Genomic DNA, 22,952 nt, shown 5'->3' on the forward strand with positions numbered 1-22,952 from the left:
TCTGGGTCTCCTCCGCCTCCTTGCATCGGAAGTTCGATGGCTGCGTATGCTGGCGGCATATTCCTGTTGGGGGGATATGGCTATAACGGTATGACAAAAAGATGCGCCAAGGAGTGATGACTCGCGTGCAGGATATTACGATCAGTTGTATAGGCTGGACGTGGAGACGTCGAGCTGGGGTATAGCTGAAGTTACAGGTTCCCAACCATCGCCTCGTGCAAATCAGGGGCTGATAGTGAGAGACGACAAACTTTACTTGTTCGGAGGAGACTGCTTCTTAGGTGCGATTCCGATTGCAGCGAATGTTGCCATCAGAGTGGATGGATGTTCTGAATGTCTGTGTAGTGATGAGTTGTCCAATTGTGTTCATGCATCGAGCTTGACATGTGAAAGCGACAATGAGAACAAGGATCAAACAATTTGATCGGTAACTCTTACGACAGCATGGTCAAACGAATTTCACATCTTGGATCTTTCCTCTCTTCACTGGACAAACTTGTCTTTCACAGGCAAAGTCCCGAATCCTCGATGGGGAACTGCGTTCGCCCTGGTCGAGAATGATGTCATCATGTATGGAGGAAGCAACAGCACAGGTGAGAATGACTGCAGCAAACGGAGGTGACTTTTATCGCAGACATGCATGCAGCAGACTTCTTTGAAGATGTTTTTATTCTCTCTCTCTCAAACGAGATCGATGTGCATCAAACTCTAACGAACGAATTGTCTCTTCAACTTGCTGACAGGTTCTGAACATCTGTTTCTTTCTCGAATTTTAATATCATGCTCTCAACATTTATTTCTTTGTGTCAACATTCATTTCAGGTTCTCAACTTTCGTTTCTTCGCATCTGGTTCTCATGGATCGAGATCTTGTTTTGTGCTCAGCGAACCATCCGTGCATTTACAAGTTGCAGAACATGAAAGTTATGTGGCAAGCAGGAAGTGTGTTGTGTGGAGAAGGGTGCAGACTGGCAATCGCAGGCTCACAAATCTCATGTGATAGCAGCCGACTTGTGTCTGTGATGTTTGACATGCAAGGAGCCAAGCTCTCCATCACCAACAGCTCCTTTAGCAATTGCTTTTGCTCATCTGATGGATGCTCTCTGCTCCTGCAGGGTGGTAGCAGCGCTAAGCTCGTCAACACAACCTTCGCACACCTCAAGAATGACCTTGGAGGTGCAGCAGTGACGGTCAGCGCAAGTGACTTGGATGCATATGGCTGCCAGTTCAAGGAGTGCGAATCACGATGGGGAGGAGCGATCTTTTCTTTCTTCTCCTCGACCGAGAACGTGAAGCTCTCCTGGTCGAGCTCCAAGTCTGTCTGGCGGTCGCATGTGACTGTCGGCCGGTCTCTCTTTCAGAGATGCGCTGGTGAGCAGGGAGGAAGCGTCTTCTCGGCTGACAGCGTCCTCGCTCTCTCCGACGTCATATTCGAAAGCAACTCCGCTGCCTATGGGGGAGCTCTCTACATGGCCGACGCATCTGCTCTCACACTGCATGGTGATGTCACCTTTAACAACAACTCTGCATCTGTGAGTGGAGGAGCCATCTACTTCGACAAGGACTTGGAGGCAGCTCATGGTGATCTAACCAGCAGATGCACCAACGACAATCGCGCGCTGTCATGGGGATCGTGCGTTGGCACTTCGTATCATCGACTGTCCCTGGACGTTATGCAGGTCAGGGTGTTCCCTGGCATAGCAGCAAGGATTATTGTGAAGAAATTGGACCTCTTTGATCAAGTGATCACAACAGGGAATGAACTTCTCCAACTGCTCTCCGTCAAAAACGGAAGTCTCGACATCGACACGTCAATTATGATCGTCGGAAACAGTGTTGCAAGGCTCAACCAGGGAGTTGCGGAGTTTCTGGTTTCCTTCAAACCAACCTTTACGAAGATGGACGTTCGAAGGAAGCAAACCAAGATTGACTCTCATCCGCTGATCTATGTAGAGGGCATCGACTTGCAGTCCTCGGCTACCATGAGCAGTGACCTTCATACTCTAGTTTTGCAATCTGACAGCGATGTTTGCCCAACAGGATACATCCTGTCTCTCAGCTCAGAACTCCCTTCGATAGGAGGATGCGTAATCTGCGGGAGAGGAAGCTACTCGGTCGACCCCTTCGCCGGGGGACCAGCTTGTTTTCCATGCCCAGCAGGAGGAGTGTGCGATCATGGAGGCAGCAATGTGTCGTTCCCCGTCGGCCATTGGATGCTCGAGAGCGGCGAGTATCGAGTCCAGTCTTGCCCTCCAGGTCACTCTCTGGTTCGAGAGGAAGCAAAAGCTGCGCGAGACGACTGTCCCACGTGCCCCTATGGCTCCTATTCTATCGCTTCTCAGCACATCAGCAACGCCACTGGATGTCTCCGCTGTCCTACGACAGTGACGTGCATGGGCGGAATGAACATTAGGGCGAGGAAGGGCTTCTACGTCATCAGCTCTGCCTACGTGAGGACCGCCCTTCGTCGGTCCCCAGGACAGGAGCTGCTCGTCTTCCGCTGCGCAACTTCCGCGTGCTTGGAGGGCAACCAGTGCTTGCAGGGCTACATGGGCCCTGCCTGCGGGTTCTGCAACTCGACGGAGGATGAGAAGGGGCGGCAATGGATGCGCGTGGGGAACGAGTGCGTGCTCTGCTCTGAGAACGAGTCCCTGGTGCCCTTCCTGACGGTTTTGCTCTCCTTGGCTGCTCTCGTGTGGATCGGAGTCTTCTGGTTTCCGATCTGGGAGTCCATGAGCTTTTGGTCAAGGGGAGTAAAGTGGCTGCAACTGACATCGGAGCATGTTGGGGGGATGCTCGTGTCGACGCTAGAAAGAGCGTCTCTGTCTAAGGCTGCGGTACAAGACTTGAAGAGTTTGCTGACAACCTCAGTCAAGATTGTCATCGGTTTCTACCAGGTCACCCTGACATTTGTGAGGAACTTCAATGTCAGCTGGCCTACTCGGCTCACAGACGTGATCAGTAGCGTCAGTTTTCTGTCGCTGGATTTCTTTTCTCTCCCTGCCACAGACTGCTTGTGTTCATCCTTATCGTGGATGCAGAAGCTGTACGTCGTCACTCTCATCCCGCTCGTGGTCGTGGGCCTCATCGTCTTGCCAGGGCTGGTGGCCATGCGAATGGACGTCAAAGTGAGGAGAGTGGTGACGAGACGAGTCATGTTCTGGTTGCTCTTCTTCCTCTTCACTGCCTACCCCTTCGTCTCTTCCACCATCCTGCAAACCTTCAGCTGCATGGACCTCGGCCCCGTCGGCAACTTCCTCCGAGCTGATTTCACTGTGACGTGCCCGTTGGAGACGCGAGGAAGGGAGTTCAAATGGGCGATTATATTCACCTTCATATACCCACTGGGAGTTCCTCTCTTCATCCTCGCCGTGCTCTTCTACTACCAGGTACCCCAGCTTGCTCGGAGGAAGGTCTTGGTTGCCAAGTTACAGGCTGTCGTAGAGAAGCTGAGCTGTGACTGCAACGAGAGGGACTGCGACGGCAGTCATTTGCAGGACATGCTCTCTCAAGTTTACAGCTGCTCGCTTCTCGCTGATCCGTTGCTCCTTCTTAGCCAGAAGGACATGCAGACGTTGTGCTCCTTCCTTCAGAGGCGCTCAACGCAACAAGGCTCCAGCATCAACATGGCGATCGAGCGGCACAACCAGCAATCGCTGGACTTCATGAAGCTCATCGATGCAGCACTGGATCAAGGCGACCTCTCGCTACCGAAGCTGAGGTGGGAAAGTGACTCGCAGACCCGCTGGAGAGAAGTGGAGGAGACGGCGATCGAGCATGCAGGGTTCCTTTTCGACTCGTACCGGGTAGAGGTATGGTACTTCGAGAGCATCGAGATGGTCAGAAAGCTCGTTATGACTTCCCTCATCGTCTTCATCTTCCAAGGAAGCTATCTTCAAGTCGCCTTCGCTGCCTTCTTCACTTTCCTCGCTCTCATCCTCCACTTCCTCTGCCAGCCTTTGACACGACCCTGTCTGGACCAGCAGCAAGGCTTGTCGCTCACCATTCAGTTTGTGACACTTTTTTATGGCCTCACTCTCATCCTCGAAGACGAGGACGTCAAGTCCCCGGCAGACGCGACCTACAAGGCTCTCTTGGAATACTGTATGATCGGTCTGAACAGCTTCATCGCCTTCTACATCATCGTCAAGTTCCTCCTGGTTCAGATGTTCCGGTCAGCCCGAGAGATGTTGATCAGTTCAGGTTGCAACAAGTGCTCCAAAAGAGACATTCGCGTCGAACATCATCCGTCTCTGTCATATTCCAACTTTTCCTACATGAGGAATGAAGCTAAGGAGGCCCCCCCTGTCTCTCCGAAGGAAGACGAGACAGCAACTTCTGAGCAGGCTGCGTCACCTGCGGCAATGGAGGAAGGAGGAGGATGCAGAGCTATCAGCGTGGAGACGGAGAGACCTGAACCTCAACCGTGCGCTGCTGATTCTCAACAGATGATCGACAAGATCGAGGTGGAAGATTCCTTTCATTCTGCAGACTGCTTCCATGCTGCAGGAATTCGACTTTGAGGTGAACTGCTTGCCTGGCAGCTCTTCAAGGGACTAGAATTTGTGTGTAGATATCCTCCCATCAAAGCTTGCGCAGTAAGCCTAACTAACTGATTCGTGTGATCTTGTTCGACTGGTAGCATGCCATCAAGATAAACTCATGATTGAATCACATGAATGAAGTGCCACAGGCAACGAGGAAATCAGAAAAGCCTGACATATGTAATTGAGCCCGCCTCAACAAAGTTGACAGCCGTTGGCCAAGATGTCAATGTCCTGGTGCAGTGAAACTGAGAGCGTGAAGGGGGAGGGGAGGAGGCAGATGGTTGCTCGAGGATCAGCTCTTGTCCTCGATGCTTTCTTGACGTTGTGAGATAACATCATCTTCTGAGCCCATGAAGGACTAAGTTCCACTGATATCACCCCGTTGCTGTCATCGCTTGCTGTCAGTGTGCTGGTGGGGTGTAGGTTTGCATCATGTTAGCAAAAAGCTCTTCGAGCCTCGGCAACACCTTCATGCCGCCCATGGTAATGATACTGTGAGGATGCATCGCAAGAACACCAGATGACATGTGTTTCTTGCTTTCTTTCCTTCCCTTCGATCTTCTGTTCCATTCTTTCCCTCATTTCTCTCTCCCCTTCTCTTCCCTCCCCTTCCCTTCTCGATTCTCTCGCAACAGAAAGGATACCTCTACAAGCTACAAGACGAGTTCCATGGGACGCGAGGGTCGGCTCTGGGACGGCTGAGGAAAGGGAAGGAAGAAGGATCTTCTCCTCTACTCCCTCCTCTTGTCACATCCGAGGCTGAGAGACCCGTTGGGTCCGTTGCAAAGTAGGAGAGAGCCGGAGAGCCTGACGCGTCCCCTTACGTTGCGACAACAGGAAGGCGAGCACAGCACTGCTGCGACAAGACTCGAGAAGTGAAGAGAACGAGGAATGCCATGACTTTATAGGCAGCAAGGTGAAGGACTGGAGCCAACGCGTGTACGAGTTTGACTTTCGATCCTGCGAGCTGAGGTGAGAAAACGAGGAAGCTTGCTCTAGAGAGCTTGCTCTAGAGAGCTTGCTCTAGAGAGCTTGCTCTAGGGAGGTTGGTCTGCTCGCTCACGAACATGTAGGTACATCTCCAACCATCCCAACAGGCCTCTCGCTCCCGATTACAAAGGCGACCCATCAAGACGATCGCTCGGCTTCGGTGATGTCAACCCTCAACACCTGTGTAGAGTTTGACTCGATCGGTCAAAGTTGACTCAGACACGGTCATAATCCCCGGAAAGTCCATCGAGACTCAAGATTGCTTGCCCAACTCGCACGTTCCTCTGCTGCTGTGGACCTTCGAGATCACTTTCTACGTCATCGTCCGTCGTTCCTGCCCCCGTCGAGCTGATCTGACTGTCTTCCTTGCAGTCCGGCGCGCAAGCAGGAGAGAGGACGCTGGTGTTGGCAGCGGTTGACTTGAAGGAACGAGACATCTGGATCGAGTCAATGACTGGCTGCATCAGGAAGAAACAGGTCGGCTAGCTTGTTCCTCTCAATCCCTCCCTCAGTTCTCTCCTCCTCTGGATTTGATGGGCTGCGTCAAAACAGGAGCTGGACGTCAGCTACAGCAACTTCCGCATGAGAATCAAGGAGACGGAGGAGAAGACGCAAATGCTGCAGGTCGATCGCCACCCGTAGAGTTCGATCTCAACATGTCCAACAGGACGAAGTAAGAGAAGGCAAGCGAGCGATCAGCGTCAACAGCCTTGCGCACAGACAGGCAAGACTGAACAATGGCAAGGCGATCAAAGACGTCATCAGCGTCTTCAAGAAGCTGTCCTCTGTGTTTGTGGTTGAGTCCGACTCGTCAGTCGGGGGAGGGATTTCTCACGTCGTGGTCAACCTCCTTGAGATTGACTTGCTGTCCGAAGCTCTGGCGGTATGAACCTCCCTGCTGCTCCCTCCTTATCGCCCTCGACTCATCTTCTGCTGTTTCTGCTCCCTTGGCTTTCAGCTCCTTGGACTTCACGTCACCCAGGAATACGCGCAGAAGAAGCTCGTGCAGGCAAGCGGATGGAATAATTCCCTTGTCCTCATCCAATCAGATTTTCTCGTCCTCTTCTCCCTCATCCTCCACTCACCTTCCCTTCTTGCTCCTAAGTCCTAGCAACCGATCTCTTTTCCTCCTCTGCCTTCTCTGGTCACAATCTGGAATCATCGCTGCCTCAGGTGCAAGATCGAGTCTTTGGTGAGCGCTGGAGATTTTCACGGCCCGAGGCTCTCGGGAATGAGAAGAGAGTAGACATCGTTTCTTTCGAGGGTAAACTTCTCCTCCTCCTCCCTGCTCCCTCCTCTCATATTTGTTTCATCGGTCCTTTTCCATACACTCAATCTGGGCAGCTCTTATGATGAATGCCGTTCCTCTCCTGCTTCTCCTGCCCAGCTCCTTTTTGATCTTCATCTCCCCTTGGTCTCCATCACAAGGCTGAAGAATCTTCTTCTTCGCAGAGCTCTTCAAGGCCATCTTTGCAGCGAAGCAGAAGAAAGATTCGAGTTTCATCAGAGACATGCTACTGGACCTGATCTTAGCTTCTCACGACACCTTCCTTGTCAACCTGACGGCAAAGGTGTTGAATTTTCCTCTCTTTGCCCCTCCTTCCTGATGAGTGCTTCAGGAGGCCGAGGATCTTGTACAAGAGGATATCAGGTTAGAAGAGATGAACACATCTTGACTCCAACCTCACACCCTGTATCACACCAGCAATCAGATCGAAGCCTCGACGATCCAAGTCTCATGACATCAGCACCAATGACCGAGCTGAAGTGATGACGCAGAAAACGCACGTCAAGGATCCTGTTGCAAGCGCAAGAGAAGCTTTCGACGCTTTTGACAAGGACAACTCGGGTATTGCAGCATCTCCCCTTATCCTCCCTCTCCCAGCCATTCTCGTCCTCCTCCACCATCCCTTCCGCAGCCACCAACTACGCTCATCCTCCTCCTCCCACCTGTTCTTGTCCTGCTTCATCATCTGTATGTTCAGCATCTTCCCGGTCGCAAGTCTCCTCATCATCTCCTGTGGTTGCGTATTCTCTTGAATCAGTTCTGACTGCCCGCAGGCTTCCTTGACATGAAGGAAATTCATGCAGCTATCAAAACATTTCTCCCTTCTGTCACAGACAAAGAAATCCTCAGGATGTCAAGAGCTGCAGACGCGGACGGGAGCGGTCATGTCAGTATCATCTTTGATCCTGAGAGCGGCGGGTCAAGTTGAGATTTTGATTCAAGGTGACCTTTGAGGAATTTCTTGACGTGCTGGGAGTGAAGAACAAAGAAACTGTGACATCTCCTACTCGGCGCAACTCAATGACGTCAATGCAACCGTGAGTGTAATGATTGACGATCAGAATCGATCTCTTGATTGTTTTGCCTCAAGATGTTTCATCATCGAGCTCAAGAGAGGAGATGATGTCATGAAATCTTTATCCATGGATTGCGCCTTCATCCTCATCGTCGACGGCGAGGTGAATTTTGAATTCGTGGGTGTTATTCTCACAGCTTGCCTCGTAGATCGGAATCTTTGTGAAGTTTGAGGAGAGAGGAGTTATCTCCAGCAAGGAAGTGATTTGCTTAGCCAGGGTGATCGTCTTCTCCTCTCCTCTTCCCTCTCCTTCTCCTCCACTACCACCTGCTCCCCTTCCTCCCTCCTCCCTCCCTCCCTCCCTCCTCCTCCTTCCCTTCCCTCCCTATCACTTCGATACAGTTCTCATCGTCTCTCATCACGGCACTAGGGAGATACTCATCTGCTGAAGGGCATCGCCAACGTCCCGTCGCTTGCCCGGCAGGAGCTGACGATCACCTACACTCCGCTGGTCTGCTGCTCCTCTACACGAATCTCTCCTTCTCCTTCTCCTTCTCCTTCTCCTTCTCCTTCTCCTTTTCCTTCTCCTTCTCCTCTCTACCTCCTCGTCTTCCTGTCCTCCTCGTCCTTTTCTCCAGCTCACATCAACGACCAATCTCAGGTGGTGAAGTCAGGGAAGGCAACAATCGCAGGCAATGGGGTCTTTGTTGTGTTCTTGGTCATGACATCTTCGACAGTCTTCACCTTGCACGCCGTGGAGAAAGTGATATCAGCAAGAACATTCCTCAAGAGGTATGCCCATGTCACAGAGCTCCTTTCTTCTAACCTCTACCCGGGTAGAGCGCTTCAGTTCCGCATCGAGGAGCAGGTCACGCTCTGTCGGGTCATGGAAGAGAGTGATGACGTAGCAAACAGGAGGAATGGGCCTCCAACGCTGCCCAGGAAGACACGTCCTCCATGATCGTCAACGTTCAGCCAGACAACGTAAACACGACCTGAGCTCGTCATCGCAAGGGACTCACTTGGACTTGTCAGAGGATGGCGCTGGTCTCGCCCCTTGTCCCCGACTCCATCAACACGACCGCGTTCCAGCACATGTGGAACAACGCGAGACAAGGTGAAGGGAAGGAGCAGAGAGATGTTAGATGATGCAGTCTCGCAGGGAAGGTGAAGTTGTACAGCAAAGCAGCTGACCTGCCAAGACTGCACAAGGCCAAAGACAAAGTGAGCTGAGCTGAGAACATTCGCCTCTCTTAGTCTGCTCCTGCAGTCCAAGCGCTCCTACCAGTGGATGGGGACGCGGGATGGATGCGTGCAGGTCAGCTGCCGCGTCCTCGTCTTGTTTGTGACTTGAGCAGGTCCCACGGTCAAGCATGACCAGCCCAGAGGGCTCAAGTGAGGGAGAAGGAGAGTGAGAGGTACCAGCAGCTGCCTTTCCTCTTGCTGCGGCTCAGGACTGGATGGCAGGAGCAGCATGTTCGAGGAAGGGACGGGGAGGACGGAGCTTGTGTCTAGTTGTTCATTATCTGATCTCTCCAACTCGGCTGGTTGCAATTGTCGGAGTAACAACCCATGATGTCTGTGGCTCCTACACTCTTCAAGTACCTGTCGATCCCTCCGAACGAGAAGAAGTTTGAACTCTGCGCGCACATCTTCTTCCTGCATCCCCCAGCAACTGTCTTGCAAGGACAGCCGGTCACAAGCGCCTTGTGCTGGCACTTTGTGGTGCACTTGCAGGTCCCGTCCGCACAACTAGTTCACCTCGTCACTGGTCTCACGCTCAACCTCCTTCTCCTACCAGCTGCTGTCTTGCCCACTCTCGATGGGCTGATCCAGCGCGGCGGAGGAGCAAGACGTCGGATCTCCTCCACATCCAGGAAGCACAAAGCTGATGCAGGCTGAGCAGACAGACGCAAGTCAGCGAGTCATCCAGCAGACCATCAGTCAGCTCACCATCTTCTCCGTATTGGCAAAATGTTGACTCCTCGGTAACTCCGGTTGCCGTAGACTTGGTAACGATGCACTTCAAAGGTGCTTTGCACTGCGAACTTTCCTGAAAGGAACAAGTTATGCTACTCTCTGATCTGCTAGGAGAGTTCTTGCAAGCAAGTCAACAGCTTACGTATCCGCAGTCACAGCAATCCAAGTCCGACGCACATGTTTGAACAGGCGGCCGGCAGCATTGCTCGGCAACGAACGGTCGAGGTGAGTATTGGACAGAAGGCAAACTAAATTTTGCAAGAAATCATTGTCGATTCACACAAAGAAAGAGGTCATTTACCTGCACCTACTGTTTTCATTGCTGTAAGAAGGATAGCATATGTCTGTCTTGTTGGCTTGCAAAAGGTTATACGCGCTTGCAATCTCAGATGTCAAAGAGGTGATTGAGTTCTGCGATTCTCCACATAACCGAGTGGTGTAGCTACCTTGACATGTTCCCGACGGGACTACGATTGTGGTTGTATAACATTTCATCAGCGAGGTCGTTCGCAACCAGCAAGACCCGTCATATGACCGTATACTGCACAGACAACCACCCGTCTGGCCTAGGATGCAAGGCATGCTCGTGCTGGTGCACTTTGGGAGTGACTTTGCAACGATGATGACCAAGAGAGCGCATACGAAGACAAAGATAGAGATCCAAGCGAAGAAGAGCACGCCTTTTCTTGATCTCAAGCTTTGGATTGCTTGAAACAGTCGTTGAAACATGTCGGACAACCGTGTTCAGCTCACAACATTCAAATCCACAAGAATCCTGTTCCTCGGACCTCCCTCAAGCCCGTCAACGCATGAGCGCGCTCGTCCATGAATCTCGCATTCCGCTTTCACGTCGCACAGAAATTTCAATTTCCAGCTTGTAAAAGAAATTTGTACTGCAGAGATTTGAGGAGGCCTTCACTCTTGGATGGAAATCTATTCTCTCTTTTCCTCACTCCGTCATCTTCTGATCTTCTTGCTTTTCCTTCTGCTTTTCAGCTTGTCTTGAATTTTCTTCCTGGCTAATGTAACCTCACCCCTTGTTAATATTGCATGTCCTCTTCTCCTCTTCTCCTCCTTCTCTTCTCTTCTTCTCTTCTTCTCTTCTTCTCTTCTTCTCTTCTTCTCTTCTTCTCTTCTTCTCTTCTTCTCTTCTTCTCTTCTTCTCGTCTTCTCCCTCTTCGTCGTTTGTTGGCGTCACTTCATTCTCATCGTCACCGTACCCCTCCCACTACCCCAGGTCTGCCCCTATACTACCCACCACCATCTCCCTATGTAGAGCCCGATGACCCAACCTTCATACCTTGCAGAAGTCTCAATTCGGTCTCAATCAATAAGGCAGAGGGTCCTGCCTTGCCTTTAGTAGCAAGGGAAGGGAAGAAGAGTTGATAGAAACCGCCATGGTCGGAGGGTACAGCGAAGGAGGAGAGACAAGGAAAGCAGAGCGACAGTTGCTGTAGCGCATGAGGCAAGGGAATGAGAAGAAGCGTGAAGGAGAAATGAGGCGAAGTGGAAGGAAAGGAGAGAAGAAAACAATCAGGGACACTTTTAGAGAATGTAGTCAACAAACCGCGCTGCTACTGAGCATTCTGTTCCATAAGGCATACACTACTCAGATGCTTGTGCATCTGGAAGAGAGTGAGTGGAGAGTAGTTCAAAGAAAGCATTGGAGGGAATCAGACCAGGCAGGGCATTCAGATTCTCATACCAGAGTATCAACATGAAGTTTCTGTTTGCATTTCAAAACAACTACATGAACAATATGAATTCGACTGTTGGCAAACAGAATATTGAGGGTTTGTGCAGGCATGTGAAAGTGTGACAATGTTTGCAGATTGAGACTGTCATTGAATGAGAGACTAATTGATACAATAAAAGTATGGCGGGTGAAGACACCAAGTACAAGAAGGCTGTTGCCACAGCTGCCTTTGAAAAGATGTCAAAACGTCAGCAACGCGCTCTGTTCGCTGCTGCAGGTTTGAAAGCGGGAGCAAACGTTTCCCTCGCGTATGCCATTGACAAGTTTAGAAGGGACAAGATCCGAGAGATTGTTTTTTATTTGTTTTTTCTCGTCATCTTCACCACGAGTGCTTTGATACAGAGAAATGTTACAGACTCTCATTACTACATGCAAACAGTCAAAGACGCGATTTTGAATGAGAATTTTCCCGATGTCACTTGGTTTAAAACTTTTAATGATGTTGCCATCGATGCAGATTTCTGGGATTACATGACAACGGTTATTCCTCAGTATCTATACAAAGACAAATGGTACAACGGTCAACAGTACACTTCTGCAGAGATGAACTATGTTCTACATGTCAATAGATTAGTGCAAGCTCCACGAATACGACAACTGCGTGTGAATTCGCAAATCTGTCCGGTTCCTCCTCGACTTGCAAATGTGATCAAGACTTGCTATCCGGCTTTCAGTACATCAGCAGAAAATCGAACAAGCATTCCCGGATGGCCCCCTGGAACTTTAGTCACGTACAAGACTGCAAGCCAACTTGCAACGAGCGAGTATCGGAATGGACTTCTTCCTTACACCGGCGGCGGGTTTGCAATAGACCTTCCTCTGTACTTTAACAAAACTCAAGCTCTCGATTTTTTCAATTACTTGAAGAGTGTGAAGTGGAGCGATCTTCATACAAGGGCAATCTTCTTCACCTTCGCCTTGTACAACCCGGTCAACGGTCTCTACCTCTCCGTGCTCCTTCTCTTTGAATTCCTGCCGTTCGGAGAAGTTCGCCCTTCCTCTCAGTTCCGTGTCATTAGGATGGGTCTGAGCACTGCCAACGACTACGCCACAGTTCTGCTCGATGCCATGGTTTATCTCATGGTGTTTTCCTACATCCTGCAGGACGTGAGGAAGATAGCAGCCATGGGGAGGGTATACTGGACTCACTTCTGGCACTGGTTCAACTGGGTCAACTACACCATCTTCATGGTGTCGCTCTACTTCAAGATCAGCTTCTACATGGCGAGCTTGAGGTACGTCAGCGGTAACGGAAATTCCGACATGCAGACCGCAACCATGGACTTCGAAGCTATCGGGTGGACCTACTATCAGATGGTTAACTTCCAGGCCTTCAACAACATCTTCGTGTGGTTGCGCGCCTTCACCTATATCAAATACTTGACGACGGATATCGCCAACCTGTCCTACACTCTCACCAATGCAGCTAAAGATTGCGGTCTGTTTCTCCTGATCTTTGCCATGGTGATATTTGCCTATGCCCAAGCATTCCACATTGCTTTTGGAACAGATATAGGGACTTACCAAACTCTCTTGGAATCAATTTTCGGCCTGTTCAAAACGTTGTTGGGAGATTTCAACTTCAACGCAATCAAGTCCAGCAATGCGTACCTGGGGCCCCTACTCTTTATCACATTTGAGGTCGTGTGCTATTTCATATTCTTGAACATGTTCTTGGCAATCCTCAACAAGTCATATTCTGATGTGATAGACAAGGGTGTAGATGATCCTATGACTGTAGAGTTTCGAAATACGCTAGCAGCAAACTTTAGGAGATTCATTGACAGACTCAACTTGTGGAAATCCGAGGATGGTTCCCGCAATCAGCAGGAAGATGGAGACGAAGATGAAGAGGAAGTGAAGAAAATTGAGAAGAAGAAGACAGCGCTGGATGGTGAAGCACTGGGAATGATGTTGAACACCATACAAGAGTTATCAACAACCGTTCGAGGCATCAATGAGAAGATCGAGAACGTGAGCAAAGTACAATCTTTGAGTGGAGCTGGCAGGTTGCAGGTGCTCAATAGAGCCTCAGTTGCGGGCTCCCTCGACAACCGAGACCTTGATGGAAGCAACTCTCAGAACTCTCCGATCAGTCCTACTGACAAGCAACTGTCTGCAGTTCAACCGGATATCAATCGAAATGGTCAGAAAGTGAGGTCGACCTCCAAACTGCACGATGACAACCTTACTGAAGAACTTCTGGAATCGGATGCAGCTGGTGCAGACAACAGAACAATCCAAGAGAAACAAACTGAAAGCGCGCAAGGAAATGTTTCAGGCATCAAGCAATACAAGAGGCCAACTCTCCCAACTTTAGAAAGCAAGACAAGGCCAGATGATGAAGAAGACGCGACACCAAGGCTATGATGGGAGTATGAAACACGGCAAGAATGACAGTTATCATCGAAGGATGTAGGAGACGTACGATATTTACAGATTACTTACAAAAGAATAAACTTCCTAGTATGGAAAGTAAGGAATGGATAGGTGAGAAGGCTTTTCAGAGGAAGCATCATACAGCGAACACTCGTGGTGCCCTGCATTCCTGACGCGAACTATCAATCTTCCGTTAACAAAACTTTTCAAACTTGTGTCCTCTGAGGAGAACTCTGCGATCCACTGATAATGTTCCCCATGTGCAGAGCTGATTGCCTGAGCTGCTAGCGTGAGAACTTTGTCTATGAGCCCTCTGCCGTCGAAATCAAACAAAACCTCTACGACTACTGCGGTTTGAATATCAGCAGTCAACCTCAACCCTACCACCAAGGATCGAGACTTGACGTTGCGAACAGCTGTAAGACTTTCAGACGCTAGCTCAATGGTCTGATTGGAGCGAATTGAAATCCTCCTCTCCGTTCCCCCGTCCTCACAAACCCGAAAACCATTCTGAGAGAAGAATCCTTCATTGGTGATCCCATCCTTGTTTGGCTTGATTCCGAGGAAGAAGAAGTTGAGAGGAGGCGGATTGAGGTATACAAAGCAGTGGAACCAGCAAGTCTGGTACGGATATGCTTCATGTATCTTCGTCTCATGGTAGGACGACAAGGCCCACTCGAGATGATGTTTGAGGACTTCGTCTGTGAGGTTGGGCCCCACTTGAAGGTTATGCGGTCCCCCAGGCATGATTCCCGAGCAATCATGGTTGGCTCCCCAACTGGAGCACAACCATTCGAGAATGCGCATCTGACTCGTGCTATTCGTGTGCCGGGCGACAAGGCATTGAACATCGGCTGTGAGCCACGAGCTCCTACCATTTGCCTCCTCACTCGCCGCTCGCATTCTAAGAGCGGATTGAGTCCGTTCATACTCCCAAGCTAGCTCTTCTTCGACGCTTCTCCAGCTCTCCTCCAGATGTCGATCCCTCCCCTCATCTCTCAAGACCTCTGCAGCCGCGACGTCATTGCCAGGGGGCGCAGGGCGTTCAACGGCGACTCCTGGTCTGTTGATCATCTTGGCGAGCTGAGAGTTAAGGTGCTGCTCCATGTCGACGAGGAAGGGAGGAGAGCCATCGCTACCCTGCCTCCTCTCATCTGCTGTGGTGAAGGCGGCAACCATCATCATCCACATCAACAGCCTTCCCGCCCATCGTCTCCCCTCCATGGCGCGGCGGCTTTCCGATTCTAATCGCTCACTGATCAGGGACCCCCTCTCGCTCCTGCTTGCACGGGGGTGGGCCTGGGGTGCCACCGTACTACGGTAGGGTTACTGCCACAAGGTTCCGAGTCTCTGGTGGCTGTCGGTCCGGCCCTACGGCCCGTTTGGGTCACCCGTGACCCTCACCTGGTGACCGGCCGCAGAGCACCACCCGGGGGTTTTACCTCTACGATGTTATGCAGTGCTGCGGAGATGCCAGTGCGTTTCTTGAACAACTTCTGAATGTCTTCAGCTGTCATACGTCGATGAACCCTGCCTCCAGTGTCCCTCCTGGAGCCCTCGGCTATAATAGTACGGAAAGGTTTGGAATTAACTAGATAACTGGCTCCAGCATTTCCCACCGAAGAGCACAATGTGCTATGGTATAGGGTGCTATCCTCCATATTGATGGTAAACTTATCCTTTTTGTGTTGTTTGCCCCTCTTGACGATGACTGTGTACCTGAGAGAATGCAATGAGAGGGAACGTCATGAAAGCGACAAGAATGATACTCACGGGCATGTAGAGCAGGAGCAGCGCATGATATAACCGGTCATGCCATGGAGTTTTTTGCAAGGAATACTCTTGATTTGCTTGTTGTAAACCTTCAAATTGATATGTTTAAGGAATCGTGTACATTCAAGTCGTTTGGAGAACTGCATTCCGCGCAACGTCATGACATGGTCAGATGGAGGTTCCTTGTTGTAAGATTCTGAATCAGATGAGGACATATACTCGTCTTCACTAGTCCAAAAGCAGGAGGGCTCGTCCTTCATTGATATGGATTCGGAGTTGTGGCTTGCACAACTTTCATCTTCAGGCAAGGATCTGTCCGCTCCGTGAGGAAGCAACGGATCTGAAGGGACATTCCCTGTGTGAGGAAGGGGAGGTGATGATAATGAAGAGGTCGGGGCATCGAAGATGAGGGTATAAAGTCGCTCGATACTCTCGATCAAGGACAATTGTTCGGGGGGTTTCATACCCAAACAACGAAATCCACGTTCAACAATGACAATGTACGACGCATTGGTAGGGAGTTCGAGCTCCAGCTCTTGCTGCAAAGCACGTAGCTTGGCACTCATGCTGAGCCTCCTGGCCTGTGTCGAGCCTTCCCCTGCTATCCGCAATCGCCCAAAATCTTTGATTTTTGTTGATTCACCGACCTAAATCTTTAGAAAAGGCAAAACCGTAAACCTACCTTAGAATTTTTGCTGAAAATCTTTCCCCGCTTCTAAACTTTAATTGCCCGGTGAATTGAACCTTGACAAATGGAAACCTGATTTTAAGGCTAGTAACTTCCTAACTCAAACTGATCTTTCGTTTCCGCCCCACCTCCAGACCTACATGTCCGGTTTCACTGAGCCAGTCATTGAATGCGGCGGGCCCCACCTTCCGGCGGAACTGGACGGGCCTGGTACGGTAACCGTAAACCGCCGGGGCCAGCCCGGTTATTTGACAAGGGACATAACGGTTCTACTGCTTTGAGATCCGATCAACGGAAATTCAGCCTGTGCGGCCATGGCAGGAGACGAATCGGAGGCGGAAGAGGAGGCGCCGGCAGAGCCTGAGCTCGTCGTACGGGTGACAGTAACGGAGAACGAGCAGCTGAAGAGACAGAAGGAGGCAGAAAGAATGGCAAGGGCCCTGGCAAAACAAGAAGGCGCCGAGGAGCAGGAAGGAGGGGACGGTAACGACGCGGGTGAAAACGAGCAAGAGGAGCCCAAGTTAGAAGACCTTGGAATGAGCTTCGATCTCAGAATGTATGACGGTGTGTCTGTGCAAAGCGAAGTCATCAACGATTCATCGTTCGTCTTCGAGCACAGAATGCCGATTCCCATTGCAGAGGCCGTAGCTCTTGCTATCACCGAGAACGAGCTGGTCTGCATGATCTCGGTGCTGGACCCTTCCTCTGATGCTCCCGTCGTTGTCCTCCCTATCAATATCCATCACCTCATTGGCGGAGACCTGGAGGTATCCCAGACGTGCTCGCTCGCGTCGACGAGACTAGCCCTCGACCCGTTCAATCTCGTCTCTTTCACCATCACATGCACTGCGAACAAGGATGTGTTGGACGAGGAGACGCGTCAGAAGCTCAATCCTCTCACTATTACCATCTGCGAGGCGAATCAGATGCCGAGCCGTGACACGTCCGGCCGAGAGGCGTCCTTCTCCGACATGCACTCCGCTCTCCGACCAGCCTTCTGCAAGTACACGTTCTTGGGAAGGGCGGTGGAAACCAACGGAGTTCTGCAGGAGAAGAAGCTTGTCTTCGATCATCGGCAAGTGTTCTGCCTGGGGATGAAAGAGCCGTCGGATGTGATGGAGTACTTGCTGCACAAGGAGCTTCTCGTCGAGATTCGTGATCGCGAGAAAGCCAAGACAGCAGAACCGACCATGTCGGAACCTCTGCCGGCAGAGGAGGCGACGCCGGAGGGAGAGGAGACGACAGAGGAAAAGAAGTTGAACTCAGACATCGTCAAGCAGTGGTCAGGGCTCAAAAGGATCGACAAGGAACGAGCTACTCAGATCCCTCCTCCTCCTCAGTTCGGGCTGGTGAGGGTGAAACTTGCAGACATGGTGAGGGAGGGGAGTATGAGGATAGTGGCGACACGAGAGATCAGTCCGATGAAGGAAGAGAACGCTCCTAAGTATGCTGTCTCCTTCCACAACAAAGAATATCCCTCTGCGTTCATCGAATGTGGCAGCACCATGACAGTCAAGTTGTCGCTCTCGCATCCCCTGGAACAGGTTCGTTAGAATTGATGATGATGATGATGATGATGATGATGATGATGATGATGATGATGATGATGATGATGATGATGATGATGATGATGATGATGATGATGATGATGATGATGATGATGATGATGATGATGATGATGATGATGGTGGTGGTGATGATGATGATGATGGAGATGATGATGATGGAGATGATGATGGAGATGATGATGATGATGATGATGATGATGATGATGCTGTTGGCGATGAGATTAATTTCTTGTCTGACATGTTCAACACCATTGTTGTTGATGATAGCCTTAGTGATGTTCTGCTAATGCATCTATCATGCTGTTGTGTTGAGATATTTCAACATGTTGACATCCGTCCAGTTTGTCTACGAAGGGAACTTCCAACGGGTTGTGCTGAAAATTCCGTATGCCGACACAAAGGTAGGCGGTCAGATTATGATGACAGGGTTTAACTGGTGTTCAAGATGCTTTCGCTGATTGAAAACCAAGTCATGAAGAAAAACTGCATCGCGCTGCAGGTGAACTGCTCGGACTACCCTTCCCCCCCCCCCCTCCCTCCCCTTCCCCTGCTCTTTCAGCTATGTGACGTCCTTGTATTTCGTCACCAAGATACAATGATGTGATGCTGTATGTCACGGCTTCATTCCGATGCTTCTTGCCTCGTGCTCACATGTTCCTTCCATCAGGGTAAAGTTGATGCTCCCCTGGACCTCAGCATGGACAGTGAAATCCTCAAGAAATCTCTTGCGACGGTCTCGTTGACCCACGACTTGGTACGGGCAATCCTCTGGCATTCTTCCTCTCCCCGCCCCTCTCCCTCCCTCCCGCCTTCCCTCTTCCGCATTCTGTCTTCGTTATGTCCTGCTCCTGCCTCTTCTCCTGCTCCTCCTCCTCCTTCTTTCTGCTCCTGCTGCTCCTGCTCCTGCTGCTCTTGCTCCTGCTCCTCGACCCTCCTGACGTGATTTTGCAGCAAAGCGATCCTACGCTCGACATCATCACGGGAGTGCAGGTGATCGAGGGTGACTCGCGTCTGTTCATCTTGGAAGGGATCATCTCCAGGATCAACGAGGAGGAGGAGGAGGAGGATGGAGCTATCATAGAGCTGATCAAGAGTTTTTCTCACCCCAACAAGAAGGAGACTGGAGGGAGGAGTTTCATCCTTTACAACCCCAGCCTCTCCTTCAACGAGAGGTTGTACGGAGGTTTCAACGCAGAGATCAGGAGGATCCGGCTCAAGAACAGCATCAAGACTCTCTTGTCGCAGACGCAGCTGTCCCTGTCCTCCAAGTACCTCCCGTCCCTCCTCGCTCTCATGCGCCTCTACGGCATGATGGGGGCAAGAAACATGGTGCAAGTCAGGGAGGTCGTTTGCTTCCCTTCGGTGGATCAGATTAACCAGCTCTACAAGAAGTACGGGTAAGTTCTTGACTTCTCCTGCCCCCTTTCCTTGCAAGCTCCTGAGCTCACTGCTGCTGCCCCAGCGACATGCTGAGGACAGAAGACATCGCGGGAGTTCCCGAGAAGAACTTGGAGGAGATGCTGAGCAGAGGAGTTGACAAGATGAACCTATCGGAGGAAGAGCTCAAGGCCGTTACTAAAGATCTCCCGGTAACAACTGCTGCTGCTGCTGCTGCTGCTGCTGCTTTTCCTCCTCCTCCTCCTCCTCCTCCTCTTCCACTTTCACCTCCTGCATCTCTCGCTCCTCCCCTGTTCCTTCTTCTCGTCTCTCATCTCATCTCATCTCTTCTCTTGCTTCTCGTCGACTTCTTTGTTTCCCTCCCTACATCCCTTAGCTTGTTCATCTCACTCCTCTCCTGCAGTCTCGTCCTCATCGTGTACCTCCTACCGACAGCAGCAACCCTGCCTACCTTGCCTACCTCAGCCTGAAGCGCCAGGAGCCCCCAGCTGACTACCAGGAGCAGCACAAACTTCTCGTGAAGGATCTGAGCGACAAGTCTGTTCTCCTGCTCCTGCTCCTGCTCCTGCTCCTGCTCCTGCTCCTGCTCCTTTCTCTGCCTCCTTATGCCCTTTCTCTTCCATCATGATTTTCGTCCCAATTTCTTTCTTTTTCCTTCCTGTCCCCTTGCTCGAGGCCTGTTGCTACTCAATCTGCTCTCCTCACCGTCCTTCCATCCCTGCCCTCACCTCCTCCTCACACGCCTTGCAGGTCGAGGTCCAAGATGAACAAGTCAATCAGGCCGCAGTCGTCGTGGGTCAAAGATGACGTGTACATGTACTGCTCGCAGAAGCTGTCCTTCTCCAGTCTTCACCAACAAGTGATGCGAAGAAGGCTAATGCGAGACTACGGGAAGGTGAAAGGAGGAGGAGGAGGAGGAGGAGCAGAGAATGATGAGTTACAGGTCCACTACACGTACTCGAAGGATTTCTTGAGCGGAGCTTTTGTGTTGGTTGATGTTGAGGAAGCGAGGAGGAAGGAGGAAGAGGAGAATAAGAAGTTGATGATCACCAGCGATGGGTATGACCTGCTTCGATCTTCCAAGACTTTCTTATTCTGCTCTGCTCTGCTCTGCTCTGCTCTGCTCTGCTCTGCTCTGCTCTGCTCTGCTCTGCTCTGCTCTGCTCTGCTCTGCTCTGCTCTGCTGTCTCGTTTCATCTCTTCCTGCTGTGAATTTCTTCATCTCTCCAATTTCTTGCTCCTTTGTCTCTGACCGTCTTTTCAGCTTCAGCGCCATCAAGCCCACAACTGTCGAGACATTCCGCAAGTTAGCCGGAGGCGTGACGGTCGATGCAGCCAAAGGATGGGAGGGAGGAGGAGGAGGACAACTGACAGATTTCGAGAAGGAAAACCTGAAGCAAGAGTGGCTGTGAGACCTTTCTCCTCCCTCCTCCCTCCTCCCTCCTCCCTCCTCCCTCCTCCCTCCTCCCTCCTCCCTCCTCCCTCCCCACCCCCTCCTTCCTCCTTCGTCCTCTACTCGTTTGCTCTCCTCTTCTTCTCCTCTTTCTTCTTCTCTCCTTCTGTCTCCTCTCATGACTTCTGACAGAGATCCTGGTCTGTCCTTGAAGAATGTTTCCTTCCACGATCTCGACGTCAAAGATGCAAGGTGAGACTTGGCAACAACTCCAATCTGAGTCTGAATGTGCTTTGTGTTTTAATCAGGACGGAAGCCGCGGGCCTTCACGGCGGAAAGCCTTTTCGGTCTTATCCATCTCCTCTCCTCCTGTTCACATGACACAAGTCTGTCAGTCGCTATCACGCGCACGCGGCGCCAGAGACGTTCGGGTTGCAGTATGAAGTATTCGGGTGAGAAACAGAAGTTCTTCTCCATGCTTGTATGCCTACATGACATGTGATGTTGATGTCGCTTCAAACTTACAGTTGCATTGACAACCTGATGCTCGTGTTGTTATCCTCACTGTTTGTGTTGTTTGTTGACTTCCCTTCTACTTTCTCTCTTGGACCCCACATGACTTCAAACTCTCCAGCCATCCAAATCAAGGATTTATGAACAGCATATATGCAGCTGGCGTAGAGGTCCTGCCTCTCCTGTCCCCTCCTCTCCTCTCCTCTCCTCTCCTCTCCTCTCCTCTCCTCTCTTCTCCTCTCCTCCCCTCGCACTGCTTCCTTTGCTTTGTCATCCTTGTTCCCTGTAGCTTCCTAAACTTCCTTCTGACTTCATTGCCAACTCCAATCTTCTCCAATCTTCTCAATTTTGATTTTGTTCTACCCGACAGTCAAATGTGATCGAAGCAAAAGCGAAAGAACAAGTAAAGACTGACTTCTTCACTCATTTCCCTCCTTATCTTACTCCTTGTTTTGGTCATCTCAATCCTTTCTCTACTTCTTGTCTCACTCATCATCTTGCTCGTTGTCTTCTTGTCTTATTTTTTTTTTCCTAACTTGTCGTCTTCTTCTCTCTTCCTTATTTTTGCTGCAGGCAAGTTTTCTGAGAAGCTCAAGGGACCAAAGTCTGTCATCGCATTGTGGAAGCAGCCGGCAAGAGGGAATCAGGTGAGGGTGGAAGTAAAGGAGGCGATAGGAGAGCAATGAAACGAAGAAGGGAAAAGAGGGAGGGAGGGAGGATGAAGGAGATGGAAACGGAGAAGGATAGGGGAGGGAAGAGGGAGGAGGTGGAAACAGAGAAGGAGGGGAGGAGGTGGGAAAGGGAGGAGGTGGGAAGGGAAGGAGAGAAGAGGTGGGCTGAAACATAGTTCTCTCCAGCTGGACAAGTTCACTCAAAGTCTCCTCAAAGACGTCCCATCAAAAATCTCAATCAAGACGATGCCGAGGATGGAGAGCGTAACGCAGCCTCCCCCCCCATCCATCTTCGCCAAGGTTCCTTCAACACCCACTGCTTCCTTGCTCCTTGCTCCTTGCTCCTTGCTCCTCTGTTCTCTTTCCTTCACCGTCCTCTCCTGCTGCCCTCGTCCTCCTCCCCTCCCTTTGCCGGCTCGTTTCTTTCTCTCGTCCTCCTCCTCATTCTTCTCCTCCTCCACCAGGAACACTGGAAGGATCCAGCCACCACCGCGACTCTCAGCACCTACGGCAGCACTTTGCGCATCCAGAAAGGTCAGTCCAGCTATAGTCCAGCTGGGAGGGGACGTGGTTGACTTGCCATGCAGACAACCAAGGAGCCGCCATGCTCACGTGAGCCTCATCCTCATCTCCCTCCTCCTGCTCTCCTCCTCCAGCCCTCCTCCTCCAGCTCCTTCGCCAGCTCTCCTCCCGCTCTGCCCTCTTCTCAGCTGGGGCTCACCAGGAAGGCGCAGGTGGAAGGACATGAGGGCGGTGGGAGTGAAGGAGGACGTAGCTATCCCATCCATTCATCGCTCCATCTTCGCCTATCGCAAGGTCTGCTGCTGCTGCTGCTGCTGCTGCTTTCTCTCCATTTGCCGCTTTCCGCACCTCTTACCCTTCCACGCTTCCATCACATCCACTTTTTCTCACTATCCCACCCTCATCCGCCACCTCGCTCTCTCTTCCCATCCTCTCCTCCTCCTCCTCCTCCTCCTCCTCCCCCTTCTCCTTT

At 51.1% G+C, this 22,952-nt stretch overlaps 5 protein-coding genes across 5 annotated transcripts; 3 read left to right on the forward strand and 2 right to left on the reverse strand.

Moving 5' to 3' along the window:
• Positions 1–4,978: 4,978 nt before the first annotated feature.
• On the forward strand, positions 4,979–9,354 carry GUITHDRAFT_110431 (hypothetical protein; the record flags this gene model as incomplete). The annotated part of the gene is made up of 25 exons (XM_005830556.1): positions 4,979–5,029; positions 5,182–5,333; positions 5,384–5,518; positions 5,620–5,696; positions 5,747–5,859; positions 5,909–6,013; positions 6,089–6,160; positions 6,204–6,419; positions 6,710–6,800; positions 6,989–7,107; positions 7,156–7,187; positions 7,249–7,385; positions 7,598–7,710; positions 7,767–7,861; positions 7,915–8,002; positions 8,049–8,117; positions 8,270–8,350; positions 8,501–8,631; positions 8,680–8,707; positions 8,755–8,823; positions 8,875–8,956; positions 9,002–9,063; positions 9,110–9,157; positions 9,198–9,250; positions 9,294–9,354. The coding sequence occupies 25 exons, from the start codon at positions 4,979–4,981 to the stop codon at positions 9,352–9,354; spliced, it is 2,280 nt and encodes a 759-aa protein (XP_005830613.1).
• Positions 9,355–10,242: 888 nt separating this feature from the next.
• Positions 10,243–11,018, reverse strand: GUITHDRAFT_153229 (hypothetical protein; the record flags this gene model as incomplete). Its single annotated transcript, XM_005830557.1, has 1 exon — positions 10,243–11,018. A coding segment is annotated over exon 1 (262 nt), but the record flags the coding sequence as incomplete, so codon positions are not given.
• Positions 11,019–11,648: 630 nt separating this feature from the next.
• Positions 11,649–14,047, forward strand: GUITHDRAFT_163814 (hypothetical protein). Its single transcript, XM_005830558.1, has one exon. It carries the CDS (start codon positions 11,696–11,698, stop codon positions 13,943–13,945), a length of 2,250 nt encoding a protein of 749 aa, XP_005830615.1. The 5' UTR covers positions 11,649–11,695; the 3' UTR covers positions 13,946–14,047.
• Positions 14,048–14,328: 281 nt separating this feature from the next.
• Positions 14,329–15,178, reverse strand: GUITHDRAFT_140387 (hypothetical protein; the record flags this gene model as incomplete). The annotated part of the gene is made up of 2 exons (XM_005830559.1): positions 14,329–14,334; positions 14,360–15,178. The coding sequence occupies 2 exons, from the start codon at positions 15,176–15,178 to the stop codon at positions 14,329–14,331; spliced, it is 825 nt and encodes a 274-aa protein (XP_005830616.1).
• A 1,551-nt stretch (positions 15,179–16,729) lies between these two features.
• GUITHDRAFT_110434 (hypothetical protein) lies at positions 16,730–21,230 on the forward strand (the record flags this gene model as incomplete). The annotated part of the gene is made up of 13 exons (XM_005830560.1): positions 16,730–17,959; positions 18,325–18,384; positions 18,429–18,482; positions 18,651–18,737; positions 18,935–19,380; positions 19,446–19,572; positions 19,785–19,918; positions 20,132–20,276; positions 20,325–20,440; positions 20,646–20,789; positions 20,967–21,026; positions 21,083–21,121; positions 21,170–21,230. The coding sequence occupies 13 exons, from the start codon at positions 16,730–16,732 to the stop codon at positions 21,228–21,230; spliced, it is 2,703 nt and encodes a 900-aa protein (XP_005830617.1).
• Between the last annotated feature and the right edge of the window lie 1,722 nt (positions 21,231–22,952).

This window comes from Guillardia theta (genome assembly GCF_000315625.1).
Source record: "Guillardia theta CCMP2712 unplaced genomic scaffold GUITHscaffold_45, whole genome shotgun sequence".
NCBI classification, from domain to species: domain Eukaryota; class Cryptophyceae; order Pyrenomonadales; family Geminigeraceae; genus Guillardia; species Guillardia theta.

Bases quoted from the DNA above. Each gene is read 5' to 3' on its own strand.
- GUITHDRAFT_163814 (XM_005830558.1), top strand. From the start codon at position 11,696: ATGGCGGGTGAAGACACCAAGTACAAGAAGGCTGTTGCCACAGCTGCC.